The following is a 19,594-nucleotide window of genomic DNA, read 5'->3' on the forward strand; positions in this document are numbered from 1 at the left end:
AGTGGCGTTGACGTGGGGGTGGCGGGGGTGAAGGAGGTGAATGATGGCTCCTGGCCGGACCGGACGGGGTGCGGAGGTGCCCGGGTTGCTCGCGAGGTCAGGAGGCCCCGCTTACAAATCACCGATGCGGTGCGGCGGTGGCGGCGGCGGCAGTGGTGGAACGAGCACTTAGTTCAAACGCGCGGCCGCGACCATCGGCTCGGTAACAAAAGCCACGGAGTGAGGTGCCTGCACGGCCCGGGGCGTCCAGAGTTCAACTCCACGTTTCGGCCACCCGTGTGATTAAACCGGGGTTCGTTTGTCGCGGATTTATGGTCTCTGCCGGGGCACCGCGATAACTGCGCACAACATCCGCCAGTCGCGATGACCGCATGCTGCCGTGTATTTTCCATGGGCCGGGCGAGTGGTTGGGAATGGCCCCGGTATATGACGGCATGCCCGCATCCCGCCGGCATTCCCCCCTCACTGCACCAAGCATGTGTTCCTATTCATAGACGACGCCGATTCATGTCCCGTCATCTTGAGTGGCTGCGTAGAGCCCTCAACTGTTCCTGCTCCGCGAGCGGCAGCGATTTCACAAAACCCACCGCCGCATCGCGAGGTCACCGCTTCCCAGACGGCGGGGGGGGGGGGGCATCAATCCGCCAAAAGAAAACAAGTTAGGAGAAACCGTGCGCGCATACGCTTGGAACCCCCCCCCCTGCTGCGACGCTCTCCGACCCATTCATTGCTCGTCCTCGCAAGCGTCAGTCCGGGATGATAGCGACCCACTGCGAGCCGCATTGCGAGGTGACGAGGCGGGGTGACATCGTCGTCGCATCGAGGGCACGCGACGCGTACATTCATTGCCTAGGCCGGAAAGGGTTTTTTTTGCTTATTATTGAACAAATTTTTAATAACGCTAGGATCGTTTTCTAGTTTGGATCATCATCACGAGAATTATCATGACCCGTGTTACAGGACGGACGTAGAAAAATGCATTGCCGGCGTTCAACCTTGGTTGAAAAGCTTAACAACAAAAACGGGGGGCAGGCGTATTCTCCGTTTGCGTAGCCTCGGGAAGGCCATGCCCTCGAGTGCTCAGGCACCCATTTAGTCTCCCTGCGTTCCCTCCTCTCCCTCCACTCTCTCTCCTGAGCGCTGGACGGCCGGTGCCAGCGATCGCTCTCGGCCCCGGCTGCTGCGCATGATTTACGTTGATTTACACTGCGCGCTCTCACGCCGTGCGATAATTATCTGACCCGCTCGCGGATCAGCAACTCCGGAACCGCCCACTCTCCTCCCACCGCTCGCTGTTGCCGGCGCCGCGAGCAAGCGAGCGAGCGAGCTAATGTGCCTTGCCCAGCGTACGTGCGCCCGTGTTTAAATTTACGACTTTCATCGTACGGGGCTTTAATTCGTTTTTATGTATCTTGTTTCAACTCGCCGCGACCTCGCTCACATCATGCCCCAGGTTGGGGCCCACGTCAGGCCTCTCCTTGCGGGTCGCTCGGTACCGGGTTGGGCCCACGTGAGGCCTCTCCTTGCGGGCCGCTCGGTACCGGGTTGGGCCCACGTCAGGCCTCTCCTTGCGGGTCGCTCGGTACCGGGTCGGGCCCACGTCAGGCCTTCCCTGCGGTACTACCGCCATCCGCCTCGTGTTCCAGCGCTGTTTGTTTTCGCAGCGGGCCGGCGCGCCGCGTCTCAAATGTCACGATCGAAAATTACCCCGCAGCCAAGCCCCGTAAAAATAATAATAACAAGTACAAAGAAATGTTCAGCTGTAAAAATGATGTCTGTCAGCATGTGTGTCTTCTGCGCACAAAGTGTGTTGCGGCAGCAGTGATTTGAGCGGTAATCTCTGGACTACTCCCTTGGTCTCCGTGTTCTCTGGTTGTGCCGCGCGTCGTAGCAGTCGCCGCAGTCGCGTTACTCATCTCCGCCGGGGGCGGGGGGCGGTGTGGGGAAGATTCGATTATTTTCTCGTGAAACAGAGCCTCGAGAAGCTCCCTGCCCTTGGCGCGAAACGTCGGACGTCGCGCCAAACAGCGCGCGGCGCGAGCAGAAGAACACTGCGCTGGTTTCGACCTGTCCAAGTCTCATCAGCAGGGAGCGACCGCTGTTAAACAAACACCCTTGGGTTGCCTGGGCGTTACTATAGGCAAGAGCATTCCTCGAGCACAGTGGGGCCCGTTGAGCTGTTAAAGTTAACGACTGCTTAGACTTAAATATACAGACGTGGAGGGTTACCTTGGGAAGGGGGCAGCAGATTCTTCACTCCGCTCGAGTTAAACTACGGAGCGTCCAGTCGTTTCAAAGCAACGGTTCAAACCGGCCTGCGTGGTTCTGTACAAATACACATCCTTTTGGTACAAAATCATCTCCCTAGTGCTGACATTTACATTCCGCACCAGGTGCTCATTTTAGGTTGAGATGACCCTGGGAGAGGCCCAGGACCAGTTCAGATATTGGTCATCGATCTTGGCTGTGATTGTGAATCGGAACTCGGGTCGCCGTGTTCGGAGCGCAGTGTGCTAACCACTGCACTACCACTCCCCACACACACTCACGCACGCGTGCAAATTATAATTATTATAATTTGCACGCGTGCGGTGCCTTTCACTAAAAGTCTCAAGGCTCCGTGAATGCAAATTATCGCATCTTAACAAACGAAAGAAGCGGGTGGGCTGAATAAGAGCCAAAGAGGAACAAAACGAATCGGAGAGTACATTTTTTTTTTTTACAAGAACGTCGGATTCGAGTTGAGACGTGAAGACGCCAACGCTGTCAGAGAGGGAGAGAGAGCCTCTGACCTCCCCACGTTGTTGTGGGCGCGGAGGAGAGACGGTAAAGTACGCTCGCAAACAAAAACCGAAAGAGAGGAGAGGCCGTAAGGTGACACCGCGGGCACGATGGTCTTTGATGGCCTCAGTCCGCCCCTCTCATTACTTGCCAAAAATAGTTGCGAGTCCTTCGTTCAGAAGAGATGAACAGGTTTTCTTGGGGCATTTCCTCTCTCAGCGTCCGTGTCTTCTGTCCTTGCGTGTCTTTCTCACACCGCGCCTTGTGTCTCTCTGGCTCGCCGCATCCTCCCCGTGTGTCCCTGCGTGTCCCTCTCTGCCTGTATCGCAACGGTCATCTATAATCGTCGTCGTCTCCGTCACTCGCCATCATCAGCAGCAGCAGCAGCAGCAAGATCACGATTATTACCAGCAGCAGATTCGCCGTCATCGTCACCAACAGTATCGTCAGCAGCATAATGACAACGATCGTCGTGATCAATATCATCATCATAAATCGTCATCATCACTGTCAGTCACCATGATCATCATCATCATCACGAAACATCATCATAGCCAGTGGCATTTAGCAAGTGACCGGAACACAATGGCTTGCTGTTGCACAAACACCTCAAAGGCATCTATTACACCCACATTCTCTACGTGGAGACGCGGAGACGCGGGGGTGGGGGGAGAGGGGGGTGGGGTGCGCAGGGGGTGGGGGGGGGGACTTCCCTTTTGACAACGATCCGCACACGCACGCCGAAGATGCGTATCGTCATCTCTGGCTCCGTGGGGACCGCCAGGTCGCCCAGCCGCCGCAGGTGGAGGAAGGTGACATTCGTAATGAATCAAAACAAAGTTCGGAAAGGGATGGGGGGGGTAGAGTGGTCGTGGTGTGAACGGCATTGTGCAAAGCAAGGTATTCCGATGATCGATTCAATTTGCCGAGGATGTCGCTCGCCCACGGGGCTCGGAGCTGGCGCGAGAGCGGAACGCCGCCCTACGTCGTGGCAAGGAGCTTCATCGGTGGGAACGGATCGAGCGCGTGGGCACGTGTGAAGAGTAATGACGACGGAGATGATGATGTCTGTGCAAACGTAACAGCCTTGTCGGGCCGCGGAATTAATGACGAGAATTTGGGCACAAAAACTACCGGCGCGTAGCCCCAACCCAAAAGCAAACATGGACGGTGGTATTGGCTACGGAAACCTACGTTCCGAGTTATCGTGAACATCAACAGCTGCCCGACACGCGTATCTCATTCATGCATTGTGGCCACACAACCCAAACTATGAACGATATCGTAAACCCATCCAGACACACAGAGATACACAGAGACATATCGAGATACATCGACACACGTAGAGATACATTCAAGACAAAGCAGAGGAGTGCGATTGTGGCCATGCAACATCAGAATATGGGCCACACGTTAAACAACTTTGGTCTCCGCTCCTTCAACAGCAGCAGCAGCACTACACGAACTCTCCCTCCCCTGGAGAACTTTCGTCGTGGCGAGCAGCAGACCTCGGCGTTGGCATCCTGCACATCGTGCCATCACACGCACCGTTAGATTAGGATCTTATCGTACAAGATTTTTTTAAATGTTGAGTTTGTAACTTCCGATTAACATTTCCATTTCTCTCTCCCGCTCTCTCTCTCTTTTTTTTTTACAATCAGAGGAAACAAGAAGATGCTCGGTGTAGTCGGCACTTTGCTTCGTTCATCATTTAGTTTTTTTTTGTTTTTTAAAAGCTTTGCTTTATGTAACCCCCCCCCCTTTTAAATTAAATATTTATCAAGATTTATCCCGCTCTCTCTCTGCCCGCCTTCCCCGCTGCCGCGCAGACGATCGTGCAGTCGGGCCGCCAGCCGACGGTGCTGCAGCAGCTGTGCCTGCTGCCATTCCAGTACTTCAGCGAGGCTCGCCTGCGCCGGGTGCTCTTCCCCACGCTGCTGTCCGCGTGCCACCGCAGCCCCGTCAACCGCAGCACCCTGCAGACCGAGCTCAGCTGCACGCTGCTCACAGCCTTCATTCAGGTGCGACGCCGTGGATCCGTTTCGTGGCGACGAGGGCGAGGAGGGGCGGGGGGGATATCTCACAGTAGCGGTGGAAGAGGGGACTGCCCCGTGTGGCTCTCCCTTCTTCCAACCCCCTCACCCCTCCCTCGTGTGCTGTGCCAGCCTTCATAGGTGCTCGCTAGCAGCGCTTACCCAGTCTGTTGAAGGCTATTTATGGGGGATTTACACAGACGTGTTATGCAAAAACGTGCGTGCGTGTGTCTTTGTGCAGGAGACGATCCAGGCTGCGTCTTCTACCACACGCAAGTACCCAGGTAAGGGACCCTCACCAGCAGCTCATTTAAGCCTTGAGTTCCCAGCTGTTTTCACCCTGGCATCACTTACCCACCCACCGAGACACTTCTTTGCCCACTCAACAAGTCAATGATTCACCCCCTCACCCACCCTTTCACTGCTAACCCACCAACTCACCCACCCTACTCGTTCATGCACTCCCTTAATCAGCTATTTACCTACACATCATCAGCTCATTTACTCACCCACCCACCCACTCACTCACCCACCCACCCACGCATCCACCCACTAATCTACTCACTGACCCACTTATTCACCCATCTACTCACCAACCCACTCCATCGCTCACCCACGCATTCACCCACTCAACCAACTCGCCTGCCCACCCACCCGCTCATCCACCCACTCAGCAAGCTGCTCGCCCTCTCGCTCGCAGACACTGGCGGCGAGGACGACCTGGACGTCTACAGCCGCTTCCCGCAGGAGCAGTGGGAGGGCGCGCTGCGCTTCTTCAGCGATGGGGCGGGCGACGCGGCGAGCGGCGACCCGGCAAGCGGTGGCGGCGGTGTCGGCGCACCGCCGCACTGCGAGCGCTGAGTTCACCGCCGGTCCCACCGGCGACGGTGGAGTCTCGGATCTGGCCTCGGTGGAACGCAAGAGTGTTGTCGGCCTTAAATTAGTATCTGGTGCGGTGCGCAAACGTTGTCCCTGGGGAGACAAAGACGGCCGGGCAAGTAGACGTGGGGCTGGCCACACCACCCCCCGTTTGTATGCTGTGCCACCGCCCCAACCGTGCCTAGGGTTGTCACCTGTCCTGGTGTTTCCCAGGATCGTCCTCTTGTTTGGGCGCTGTCCTGGGAAATCTCTTAAGTCTTCCCCGGACGCCAAATGTCCAGTTTGTGTATTTGTCAGTTGCGTAAGAAGACAACACCGCTGCAGTACACAACGCATTTCTGTAAGGCTCAACCAGGGCACCTGTACCCTCACTCGCCTGCACACCCACACGCTCGCCTACCCACTCACCTGCATACCCGCCAATTCCACTCGCCTACACACTCACTCACCTTTGCAGAAGTTCACCTCTAGGGTTGGCCACCTGTCCTGGTTTTCCCAAGATCGTTTTTCCCATGTTGTTAAAGCAGCCTCTGTCCCGGGAAATCTGTCCCGTCCTTCCGGAAACATTGAAAGTCCACGGTTTTTTTGTTGTCAGTTGTGTCACGATACCGATAATAATAGTTCGACCGCGGTGGAGATGACGCGCTCACAAGTAGTTCCCACCTCTTCCGGCATTTTGCGACCAATTCTTCTTGTTGTTTCCGACTGTACGTGCCGGTGTTATTGTTCATTTGGTGGTGGCAACCCTAGGCTAGAATGCCGGGCAGGGCATTTTACAGAGGCAGCGTCCAATAAAGCCGCCGCTCACTTGGGAACACGACGGCCGGCGCCGGCGCACCGCTCCGTAGCCTGGGTCGGGTCTCTGTCCCCCGTGTGTGAGCGTGGGAAAACTCGTTATATTCCTGCTCGGGGGCCAACATCGGCGAATATCCGAGCCGCGTCTGGGCCTCCCCTGGGTCGGCTCAGCATTAAATTAGTACCTGATGAGGCCGTGCAGTGAACAGCACCACTCGGGGGGGAGACAAAGGTGGGGAGACAAAGGTGGCCAGCCCGCTCCCCGCGTGCGCCGTGCAGGCCTTCATAGGTGCTGGCTACCAGCTCTTGCCCCAATGGACCGTGGAGACTACACTGGGAATCTTTGTATTTGCGTAAGGTCAACACGGCGGTGTGTTGCGACTGCGCGCCGCGTCACGAACCCGCGCTCCCGAGTTCGATTCCCGCCCGTGTTTGCACCGCACGGCGGTTTGCATTTGAAGTCCGAACTTGACCCCAGCTGCGTCTACGCGGACTCGGCATAATAAAGCAAAAAGAGAGCGGCCAGTGCGGTGAACCTCGGAGCAGTCGGGGAGACGGCGGTTCGGTGCGTGCGGTGCCGGCGACGACATCACAGCCTCGCACGCGCCCTGCGGGGACTTACCGGTGCCTCGCTGACGGGGCATACCTTCACGTGTACAGACACGTATACACGTGCGCGTCTACACACGCGTGTACACGTGCGCGTGTACACCCGCGCGTGTACACCCGTATACGCGTGTACACACGTGTACACGCGTACACACGCGTACACCCGTATACACGTGTACACACGTACACACGCTGTTCCTGCTCCCAGTAACTTCCCTGCAGCGACGTGACGGCCGCGTGGTGGAGGCGGCCTGTGCCGTTAGCGAGTCGCATGCTGTGGGGGGGGGGGGGGGCCCTCTGCGTATTTTGCTCGGCGCGAGCATTCGTGGTTACAGCAAGCCAGTAGCATAACAATACCTTAGCATATTTATCAGAGTTAATTGCACTTTAACGAACAATTAAAGGGGGGCGAAGGGGGGGTCGTCGTCTTGTCGAGCGTTTGCGGTAAGTAAAAGAAATAACCCCCGAATGGAGCCGCGTTTTGTGACGCGCGGACACGGACGGTAGCAGCGGCGGCGGCGGCGGCGCCCCCTTCCTACCCAGCGTGCCCCCCTCCTACCCAGCGTGCCCCCCTCCTACCCAGCGTGCCCGCACCACGTTCAGCGTCGAGCTAAGACTCCGAGCCCGACTCCATCCCAGCGGCCCCGAGCTCTCTTGCGGACGCCGTCTCTTTCGTTGTCGGCAGCGCAGTGACGCGCCGCTTCTGGATACCGCCGGGGGACTCCTTTGACCAAACTCTTCCCCTCCATCTCGACTTCTCGTCGTTAAAACATTCATTCATTCGTGGCGCTGCCGAAAGTTTAGACGCCTTGCTTCTCGGTCCGTGCGTGTTGTCCATCATTTGAACACGATCCGTGGCTTCCAATTAAAGGGATTCATTTTTTTGTCATTACTGTGGTGATAATGAGCGGGGCTGCACGGATTTTGGCATGGCTCTGACAGATCGCTCCGTCCGCCATGGGAGGGATCGCTGTCGAGTGTGCAGGCGGTGCAGCTGCACTGAGGCGTACGTGACGGAGGGGGGTGAGGGAGTGAGGGGGTGAAAGACACCCCCTCGGAGGGGGTGGACTGCCCAATTCCATTCCTTGGACCAGGGCCCATTCTAACCACGCTACTACGCAGGCCACCAACATGAACCCATAGGCAAACATCGAGAGCCATGGACTGACGTAGAGATCAATAGACAGACACAGAAACCCATAGACTAACACGGACACCCAAAGACTAACACGGACACCCATAGACTAACACGGAGACCCATAGACTAACACGGACACCCACAGACTAACACGGAGACCCATAGACTTACACGGATACCCATAGACTAACACAGAAACCCATAGACTAACACAGAAACCCATAGACTAACACGGAGACCCATAGACTAACACAGAAACCCATAGACTAACACGGAAACCCATAGACTAACACGGAAACCCATAGACTAACACGGACACCCATAGACTAACACGGACACCCATAGACTAACACGGAGACCCATAGACTAACACGGACACCCATAGACTAACACAGAAACCCATAGACTAACACGGACACCCATAGACTAACACGGAAACCCATAGACTAACACGGACACCCATAGACTGACACGGAGACCCACAGACTAACACGGACACCCATAGACTAACACGGACACCCATAGACTAACACGGAGACCCATAGACTAACACGGACACCCATAGACTAACACGGAGACCCATAGACTAACACGGACACCCATAGACTAACACGGAGACCCATAGACTAACACGGACACCCATAGACTAACACGGACACCCATAGACTAACACGGAAACCCATAGACTAACACGGAAACCCATAGACTAACACGGACACCCATAGACTAACACGGACACCCATAGACTAACACGGAAACCCATAGACTGACACGGAGACCCATAGACTGACATGGACACCCATAGACTAACACGGACACCCATAGACTAACACGGAAACCCATAGACTAACACGGAAACCCATAGACTAACACGGACACCCATAGACTAACACGGAAACCCATAGACTAACACGGACACCCACAGACTAACACGGACACCCATAGACTTACACGGACACCCATAGACTAACACGGACACCCATAGACTAACACGGAGACCCATAGACTAACACGGACACCCATAGACTAACACGGAGACCCATAGACTAACACGGACACCCATAGACTAACACGGACACCCATAGACTAACACGGAAACCCATAGACTAACACGGAAACCCATAGACTAACACGGACACCCATAGACTAACACGGAGACCCATAGTCTAACACGGAGAGTCGTGTAGCTTTGGAGTCTACAGGCCCTGCAGTTGCACGCGTTTGCCGCGAGGATGGATTCCTTCCACGTGCTCCAAACGCAGGAGACACGTGCTAGGAGGCACTTGTACATTTTTTTGTTCATCACCTTATATTAATATAATAAAGCTAATTTAACAGATTTGAGCGACTGAAACAATCTCCAGAGGCTTCTGAACAGATGTGCTGTTGTTGTTGTTGTTTGTACACGTGTATGAATAGCTTGAGAGATGTTTCAATGTAAAATAAAACAATGGCTGCAGTGTTCGTTATATCGAAGCCGGTGTGTGGGTTTGTTTTTTTTTCTTTCGGGTGCAGTGCTTTTCGGTTGAGTCTCAAGACGAGTTGTGCATCGGTCGCGATGTTTTTACTCATTTCTGTTTCAAAAGAACGACCAACTGAACTCCCTTCCGTTTATTATAAATTTGAAGCTTTCGTGACTGCAAGGATTCACATTCTTAGTTTTTTTCGGTAAAGTCACGTAGGTAAAAAATTAATAAAAGTAAAATAAAATTTAAATAATCAAGTAAATGAGCATTTACTTGATACAGCAAGCGTGGTGCGACGGTTCCACCTGAAGACGGAAGCTTGTGTTGCCTCCGAAACGTGATTTTTATTATTTTATTTTACTTTTATTAATTTAAATTTTTTTACCTACGTGACTTTACCGAAAAAACCTAGGAATATCCCTTCCGTTTCCAGATCTCCGTGTCGAAACTCGCGTTTCCCCCTCGCATGCGCCTTGTTCAGCCATGCCTCCTCGGCCTTTTCCCACGCCCCACCTCCCTCGGTAAACCCAGCAGCAGCAAATTTTGATTTAAAGCTTTCGTGACTGCAGGGATTCATCTTCTTGGTTCTTTCGGTAAAGTCACGTAGAAGGGAAATAATAAAATAATAAAAATAAAACATAATAAAATAATTCTCACGACGTTTCGGCCACAACTCAAGCAGCCGTCCAGGTCTGAATAACGCTGTCTCCCCGACGGACCTGGTCTTCACCTGAGGACGGCTGCTTGCGTTGTGGCCGAAACGTCGTGAGAATTGTTTTATTATGTTTTATTTTTATTATTTTATTACTTCCCTTCTACGTGACTTTACCGAAAGAACCAAGAAGATCAGCAGCAGCAGTTTAGAGTTTAAACCACGCGAGCCTCGTGCACTGCTTCTTATTATTTGCCCGTGCCTGGGACTCATCGGCCAGTCTCGTGCGAGTCAAACGTAACTCATCCCTGCCGTTCTAAGGCCACGTTATTTCTAGATGTGAAGTTTTCGTGACTGCAAGGATTCATACTCTTAGTTCTTTCGGTAAAGTCACGTAGGTAAAAAATGAAAAAAAAAATCACGATTTTATTATTTTATTTTTATTAATTTTAATTTCATTTTTTACCTACGCCACGTTATTTACCAAGTTTCCCTCGGGGGGTGGGGGTGGGTGGAGGGGAGAGGAGGGGTCCTCCCGTGCAAAGAGCGACAATCATCATCATCATCGCCGCTCGCCCCGGCCTCAAGCGAGCTTCATCCACAGCCCCTGTACACGCTCAGCGGTCGCGTTTTGAGTCGTCCGCCTACAAAGTTCGCTTTTGAATTTGTGTTCGCCACATTAATTCGCGCAAATGAACCGAAGTGCCCATTGTTGAGTTTTGATAATCCCACCAATTGCCCGTTCTGCACCTCTAAGCTCACATCAACACCACTCGTCAATTCCCTTTTAATCTACTCGCCTCTATCAGCCTCCACTCCATTGGCAGTCACTGCACCCAAGCCACCATCATCATTGCACATCCCTAACATCACACTTTACATCACCCCCATCACCCCCATCACTCTCTCCCCATCACCACCATCACCCTCTCCTTCCTGTCACCCCATCACTGCCAGCAACTCTCCTTGCTCCCGCCTCCATCTCCCCAGCAATCCATCCCTCCTCCCTCTCACATCACCTTCCGTCCTGTCACCCTACCCCATCACTCCCCATCACCCCCTCCAACCTCTCTCCATCACCTTTCCTTCCTACTTTTCATTGCCCCCCTCCCCATCACTCTATCCTCCATCCTCCTCCCTATCCCACCACCTCTCCTTCCTCTACCCCCCACCCCACCTCTCTCTCTCTCCTCGTCTCACGTGACTGAGCGATGCCGAATGTTGATAAGGAGCCGCCGCTGGCAGCGAGCGCTGTCTAGACGGCGCGGGGGGAGGGGAGGGGCGGATGGAGGGGGGGGGAGAAGGAGGGAGGTGGGGGGTAGGTGCGAGGATTTCCTACGAGACGCGCGCGTTGTACACAGACCGCGTGGAGAGAGACCGATACAGACGCAGAGAATACAAGCACGGTCACGTGGTGCGGGCACATTCACACGTGGGAGAGTGCGTGGTGGGGAGTAGAGTGAGATGAGAGGCGTGAGGTAGGGGAGTGCGTGGAGGAGATGAGAGGGGAGAAGTAGGAGAGCGCGTGGTGGGGAGTAGAGTGAAATGAGAGGTAGGAGAGTGTTTGGAGGGGAGTCGAGCGAGATGGGAGAGGTAGGAGAGTGTTGGGAGGGAGTAGAGAGAAATGAGAGCCGAGAGGTAGGAGATCGCGTGGAGGAGAGTAGAGTGAGATGAGAGGGGAGAGTGTTGGGAGTAGAGTGAGATGAGAGGGGAGAGGTAGGAAAGTGTGTGGAAGAGAGTAGAGTGAGATGAGAGGTAGGAGAGTGTGTGGAGGGGAGTAGAGCGAGGGGAGAGGTAGGAGAGTGTTGGGAGGGAGTAGAGTGAGATGAGAGGGGACAGGTAGGAGAGCGCGTGGAAGAGAGTAGAGTGCGATGAGAGGTAGCTGAATGCGTGGAGGGGAGTAGAGTGAGAGGAGATGAGAGGTAGGAGAGTGCGTGGAGGGGAGTAGAGTGAGAGGGGTAGGAGAGTAGAGTGAGATGAGAGGTAGGAGGAGTGCGTGGACGGGAGTAGAGTGAGATGAGAGGTAGGAGAGTGTGTGGAGGGGAGTAGAGTGAGAGGGGTAGGAGAGTAGAGTGAGATGAGAGGTAGGAGAGTGTGTGGAGGGGAGTAGAGTGAGATGGTAGGGGACAGGTAGGAGAGTGCGTGGAGGGGAGTAGAGTGAGATGAGAGGTAGGAGAGTGTGTGGAGGGGAGTAGAGTGAGAGGGGTAGGAGAGTAGAGTGAGATGAGAGGTAGGAGAGTGTGTGGAGGGGAGTAGAGTGAGATGGTAGGGGACAGGTAGGAGAGTGCGTGGAGGGGAGTAGAGTGAGATGAGAGGTAGGAGAGTGTGTGGAGGGGAGTAGAGTGAGAGGGGTAGGAGAGTAGAGTGAGATGAGAGGTAGGAGGAGTGCGTGGAGGGGAGTAGAGTGAGATGAGAGGTAGCTGAGAGATTCGGGAACTCTCATCCAGCGTGGTGTCAGAGGCCAGGGGGTCTGGGAGGTGCAATCCGATGAGGACTTCAATCGCAGCGTGCTTGACACCCCACCGCACGCGACCCACACTGTGCACTGCTGGGGTGGAAAACTCGGCTCCCCCGCCCCCATCCATTGTTTCGGGCTGCCGCGCCTGGAGGTCGGATAGAGCCTCGCCATTCCACCACCACCGCTGTGGTGATGGTGGTGGTTAGGGTGAAGGTTGTTGATATACGCGGAGGCCGAGAAGAGAGACGGGGGAGGAGAGTTGTGTGGGACGGAGTGCGCGGACGATTTACCCCCACGCGCAGACACGCAACCATATGCGGTACAGCCGCATTCAACCAAAGACAAAGATCTTCCGTATAGTCTGAGCGGACTGTTGGGGCAAGTGCTGTTAGCGCGAGCTGCGAAGGCCGGCACGGCACACGAGGGCGCGGGGTGGCCTGCGACCACCGCCCAAGCCGCCTTTGTCTCACCCAGCGGCGATGTTTACACACCGCTACACCAGGTACTAATTTGAGACCAAGTCGACCTAGGGGAGGCCCAGGAACCGGTTCAGATAATTGTCCCTGGGTGTTGGTAGCCGTGAGCGGGAATCGAACTCGGGTGGTGGCCGGGTTCGTAGCGCAGCGCGCTGACCGCTGCACCACCGCTCCCCATCGCTCCCCCATTGACACGCAGATCATCACCGACGAGCCCAATTGACACAATCGTCTATAGACACATTTACAGACACATTCACATACAGACACGTTTACATACAGACACGTTTACATACAGACACATTTACAGACATTCACATACAGACACGTTACGGACGGACACTCTCAAAATACAGACACATTTACATACAGACACGTTAACGGACGGACACTGTCAAAGACGCATTCACATACGGACGCAGCAGCAGCACACAGACATTCGCATGCAGACACCTTCAGTATAGCGACCCGTGCACATCGCGTCTTGAACTCTACACCCAGTGGTCCTTTCCCTGGGGTTCACTCCCCCCCCCACCTTCTCTGGTACGCGGTCACCAGACAAGCACCGTAAGTTTGTCTGTGGATGTCAGCTGCAGCAGCAGCAGCAGCAGGAGTCCAACCTCGGCTGAATCTGTGCTCTGTGCAAGCAGCGATTATGATTGTTTAGCGCAGTGGGTCTCTCATTAACCTTGACTTGCAGCCATGCCACCACTTTGCTTCTCAATAGTTACAATGTACAACGTTGATGAATACAGAGGCTTTGATGAGACACCGTTGTACTTCGGGGCCGTCCATAAATGACGTCACGCACCTAGGAGGGGGGGGGGGTCAGACATTCGTGACGAGGGGGGGGGGTTGAGAAATGTAACGTCACATCAAAATGCGCAGCTTTAAATAAATATAGACAACACGTTCTACTTAATTAAATAGACTTTTTAAACACATTCCTGTGGAGGGAGCTGGTAGGAACGTTGGGTTGCTCGGTCAATGGCCAGGGTCAACGGCGGCGTGGTGTATTCCGCAAATATGCCCGACTGTGAGGGCGGGCACAAGCCGGCGTGAGTAGGTTAAACGTTAGTTTTATAAGGGCACCACGGGGTGACCAGCCCCTCCCCACCCAGCCCCACCCCTCCAACCCCCACCCAGCCCCACCCAGCCCCTCCCCACCCAGCCCCTACCCACCCTCCCCTCCCCACCCTCTTCACCCAGCCCCTCCCCAACCTCCCCACCGAGCCCCTCCATCCCCACCCAGCCCCTCTCTGCACGACGGATGGACGGACACAATAATCCCCTGTGGGCTGGTGTAACCAGGAGGTTCCTACCAGTATAAATGTTTTCTCCTACAACATCAGAGTGCAGCGCCACATTAAATACGCACTACAATGACAATAGTTTAAAGCGATTTGAAGCATGTTTTATTTTTGGGGGGGGGGGGGGGGGGGGCAGAGCTTTGTGACGTCATATTTGAGGGGGGGGTCTGACTTTTTGTGACGCCGTGTGACAAGGGGGAGGGGGGCAAAAATCGTCCAAAATCGTGTGACGTCATTTATGGCCGGCCCCTTACATGGCCGTGCTTAATTCGATGATTTACCTTCGAAAGAAAATCTGGCCGCGTGTCGCAACCCCCCCCCCCCCCCCAGAAATGGCATCTCGCACCCCCAGAGAAGGTGGGGGGGGTGGAGTGAACCCCAGGGAAAGGACCACTGGGTGTAGAGTTCAAGACGCGATGTGCACGGGTCGCTATACTGAAGGTGTCTGCATGCGAATGTCTGTGTGCTGCTGCTGCGTCCGTATGTGAATGCGTCTTTGACAGTGTCCGTCCGTTAACGTGTCTGTATGTAAATGTGTCTGTATTTTGAGAGTGTCCGTCCGTAACGTGTGTGAACGTGTCTGTATGTGAAGGTGTCTGTATGTAAACGTATCTGTATGTGTATATGTCTGTATGTGGCACAGTAGGGGGCACAGGTGGTGCATCAGCCAGTCATCTCAGTCAGTCGACCCGTGGCACCTGCTGGGTCTGCCCCGTGACCTCCTGCCAGCGGGCGTTCGACACTTCACGTGGCCTCAAGGTGCACATGGCCTGGCACAAGCGTCGTGGTGACGTCACCGCCACTTAGTGGCGAATGGCGGTTGTTGTTGTATGTGAAAGTGTCTGTATGTTAACGTGTCTGTATGTGAACGTGTCTGTATGTGAACGTGTCTGTATGTGAACGTGTCTGTATGTGAACGTGTCTGTATGTGAACGTGTCTGTATGTGAACGTGTGTGTATGTGAATGTTTCTGTATGTGAATGTGTTTGTATGTGAATGTGTCTGTATGTGAATGTGTCTGTATGTGAATGTGTCTGTGTGTGAACGTGTCTGTATGTTAATGTGTCTGTATGTGAACGTGTCTGTAAACGTGTCTGTATATGAACGTTTCTGTATTTGTAAACCCATGATTATATCTTGGGAAACCTCTCACCTGTATCTCTCGCGCAAATCAAAACAGTTTTGTCTACCTGACCCAATGCATTGATACAGAAACATTCACATACAGACACGTTCACATACATACACGTTCACGTAGAGACACATTCACGTACAGACACATTCAGATACAGACACGTTCACATACAGACACATTCAGATACAGACACGTTCACATACAGACACATTCACACACATTCACATACAGACACATTCACATACAGACACATTCACATACAGACACAGTCGCGTACAGACACAGTCACATACAGACACGTTCACATACAGACACGTTCACATACAGACACATTCACATACAGACACATTCACATACAGACACATTCACATACAGACACTTTCACATACAGACACGTTCACATACAGACACGTTCACATACAGACACATTCACATACAGACACATTCACATTTCGGTTTCAACTAAAAAGCAGTTCAAGCCTCCCGTAACTCACGTGACTTCAGCGAGTGGCCACCCCCACTCTGAGCCCTTCGCCCCGCCCCCTATGAGAACAGCCGCCGCTCCGTGCAGCAGCGTCGAGTCTCTGACGCAGCCATCTCCCTCCTGCCACTCCTCGTCTCTCCTGGCCCTGTGCTCCCGTTCCTCCGCTTCTTCCCCATCCTCTTCCTCTCTCGTTCCCCATTCTTTTTTAGATCCTTTATATTAAGTTCACTTGCTTGCTTGCGCGCTTACGACCGTGCAAATCTTTCGGTCGTTTTTTTTAACCCACTTCCCGTGATCCAATCGAGCTGACATTTTGCACACAGACTCGTTGTGCGTGACAATTTATTTTCGTGAAAAAAAATTCCTAAATTTTCCACTTTTTAGGAAAAATTTTTTTTCATATTTTATTTAAAATACCAATGTGATTAAAATGAAACTCTTACTCAAGAAAAACAGAAATGAATAATAAAATAAAACCGATGCCACGCATATAAAGGATTTATAGTGAAAAACTTTGTTTTTACGGGTTAATTTTTTTTTATCTTCTCCTCTCTCTCCCCGTCTCCTCCTCTTTTCCCGTCGTGCATTACATCCGAGACTCGACTTACCCCACCCCCCGCTCCCTCCACGTGGTAGCACCGCCGACGGTAACAACAGCAGCTGCTAATTAACAGGACACAAAGCCATCGATCTCCCGCAGAGTGTGACGCTATAGCCGCGGAAAGCGGTCACGGACGTCCTGGCAGACGGACGGACGGGTTGCTGTCCGACGTTTCGCCTTCCAACCCAGCAGCTGGGTTCGGAGCTTTCTGCCCGGGGATTGAATATTTCGCTTCCGGCACGTGCAGCGAAACGTCTATACGTCGTGCCGGACAGCACGTGGCTACAATCACCGCTTCAGCAAACCCGCCCTGACCAGCGCGGTGAGGTATGGTGCATACCAAGGCCGTGATTATAATAGAAATTGGGGGGGGCACACCCCCCCCCCAATATTCAAATATGCTCAAAATGTCCCCGTCCCCCCCCCAAATATTATTGCTATAAAATAGATTTCTGTTTATATGATTGTGGTTATGGTTGTACTTTATTAATCCCTAATCTCTGCAATTACATACACTGAAACAAGAAAAGGTAAAAAAGAAAAAAACTGAGCAATGTAATACAATACACTATTAGACATTATTGTAAAAAATAAATAAAAAGTCCATTCTATGTGTTATTGAATTTTTTTTATATTTTAGACAGGAAATTCGTTTTCAAATTTAGATTTTTTTTTTTTTCTGGGGAGGGGGGGACCCCCAGACCCCCTGGAAGATTTGGTCCCCCCCAATGTTGGTGCAATACAGAAGCAGGCCATCATCCATTCATCCCGCAGTGGACTGATAAACGGCTATGGGCATGCAACTAAGGACCTGCGTTCGGGGATAATTAGACCGGTGAGAAATGTGGCAGTACAATTGCACGCACGTAAGCATGTTACCTACCCGCCTGCCTGCCTACCTGCCCACATACCCATCCACCCATGTACCTACCAAAGGCAAAACAATCTCTCGTACTAAATTTCGATTTAAAGCTTTCGTGACTGCAGGGATTCATCTTCTTGGTTCTTTCGGTAAAGTCACGTAGAATGGAAATAAAAAAATAATAAAAATAAAATATAATAACATAATTCTCACGACGTTTCGGCCACAACGCAAGCAGCCGTCCTCAGGTGAAGAACAGGTCTGTCGAGAAGACAGAACTGTTATTTTATAATTTCCATTCTACGTGACTTTACCGAAAGAACCAAAAAGAAAAATCTCCCGTACTGTGTAGCCTTTAGCAGACTGCTGGGGAAAGTGTTGTTAGCAGGCACATACAGAGCCGCCGTGGTACGTAGACCGACGGGTAAGGCAGGGTTGGTTTCAATATTCGCCATCGATTATAATAATCAGTGGCGAATATTTGAACCAATTATTACTGAGCGGGAATCGAACTTGGATCGCTGGGCTTGTAACCACCCCTCACGCATATGAAACAAAACACCTACCCATCGATTTCCCTAACTAAATGCCGATAAACCCACACTCTTACCTACCTACCTACTCACACATTCACCTACCCACCCACACACCTCTCTAATGACTTGGCTATACCCACCAACTCCCACACTCACTCACCCACCCACTCACCTATCCACCTTCCCACCCACCTACACCCACACTCACCCACCCACTCACCTATCCACCTTCCCACCCACCCACTCACCTATCCACCTTCCCACCCACCTACACCCACACTCACCCACCCACTCACCTATCCACCTTCCCACCCACCCACTCACATATCCACCTTCCCACCCACCTACACCCACACTCACCCACCCACTCACCTATCCACCTTGTCACCCACCTACACCCACACTCACCCACCCACTCACCTATCCACCATCCCACCCATCTACACCCACACTCACCCACCCATCTACACCCACACTCACCCACCCACCCACTCAACTATCCACCTTCCCACCCACCTATTCCCACACTCACCCACCCACTCACCTATCCACCTTCCCACCCACCTACTCCCACACTCACCCACCCACTCACCTATCCACCTTCCCACCCACCTATTCCCACACTCACCCACCCACTCACCTATCCACCTTCACATCCACCTACTCCCACACTCACCCACCCACTCACCTATCCACCTTCCCACCCACCTACACCCACACTCACTCACCCACTCACCTATCCACCTTCCCACACACCTACACCCACACTCACCCACCCACTCACCTATCCACCTTCCCACCCAACTACTCCCACACTCACCCACCCACCTACTCCCACACTCACCCACCCACTCACCTATCCACCTTCCCACCCACCCACTCACCTATCCACCTTCCCACCCACCCACTCACCTATCCACCTTCCCACCCACCTACACCCACACTCACTCACCCACTCACCTATCCACCTTCCCACACACCTACACCCACACTCACCCACCCACTCACCTATCCACCTTCCCACCCAACTACTCCCACACTCACCCACCCACCTACTCCCACACTCACCCACCCACTCACCTATCCACCTTCCCACCCACCCACTCACCTATCCACCTTCCCACCCACCCACTCACCTATCCACCTTCCCACCCACCCACTCACCTATCCACCTTCCCACCCACCCACTCACCTATCCACCTTCCCACCCACCCACTCACCTATCCACCTTCCCACCCACCCACTCACCTATCCACCTTCCCACCCACCCACTCACCTATCCACCTTCCCACCCACCCACTCACCTATCCACCTTCCCACCCACCCACTCACCTATCCACCTTCCCACCCACCCACTCACCTATCCACCTTCCCACCCA

The 19,594-nt window shown here is 53.3% G+C and overlaps 1 protein-coding gene across 5 annotated transcripts in view; it reads left to right on the top strand.

Moving 5' to 3' along the window:
* The window catches only part of LOC144734938 (S phase cyclin A-associated protein in the endoplasmic reticulum-like), a 229,050-nt gene extending 219,339 nt beyond the window's left edge, over positions 1-9,711 (top strand). For all 5 annotated transcript variants that reach the window (XM_078617403.1, XM_078617404.1, XM_078617405.1 and 2 more), the window contains exons 30-32: positions 4,611-4,802; positions 5,056-5,098; positions 5,515-9,711. In XM_078617403.1, coding sequence (XP_078473529.1) covers positions 4,611-4,802; positions 5,056-5,098; positions 5,515-5,675 — 396 coding nt within the window. In that variant the 3' untranslated portion in view covers positions 5,676-9,711. The remainder of the gene's footprint in view (positions 1-4,610; positions 4,803-5,055; positions 5,099-5,514) is intronic.
* The last annotated feature ends 9,883 nt before the right edge of the window (positions 9,712-19,594 follow it).

This window comes from Lampetra planeri, chromosome 53 (genome assembly GCF_965212315.1).
Source record: "Lampetra planeri chromosome 53, kcLamPlan1.2.h2, whole genome shotgun sequence".
Classification (NCBI taxonomy): Eukaryota; Metazoa; Chordata; class Hyperoartia; order Petromyzontiformes; family Petromyzontidae; genus Lampetra; species Lampetra planeri.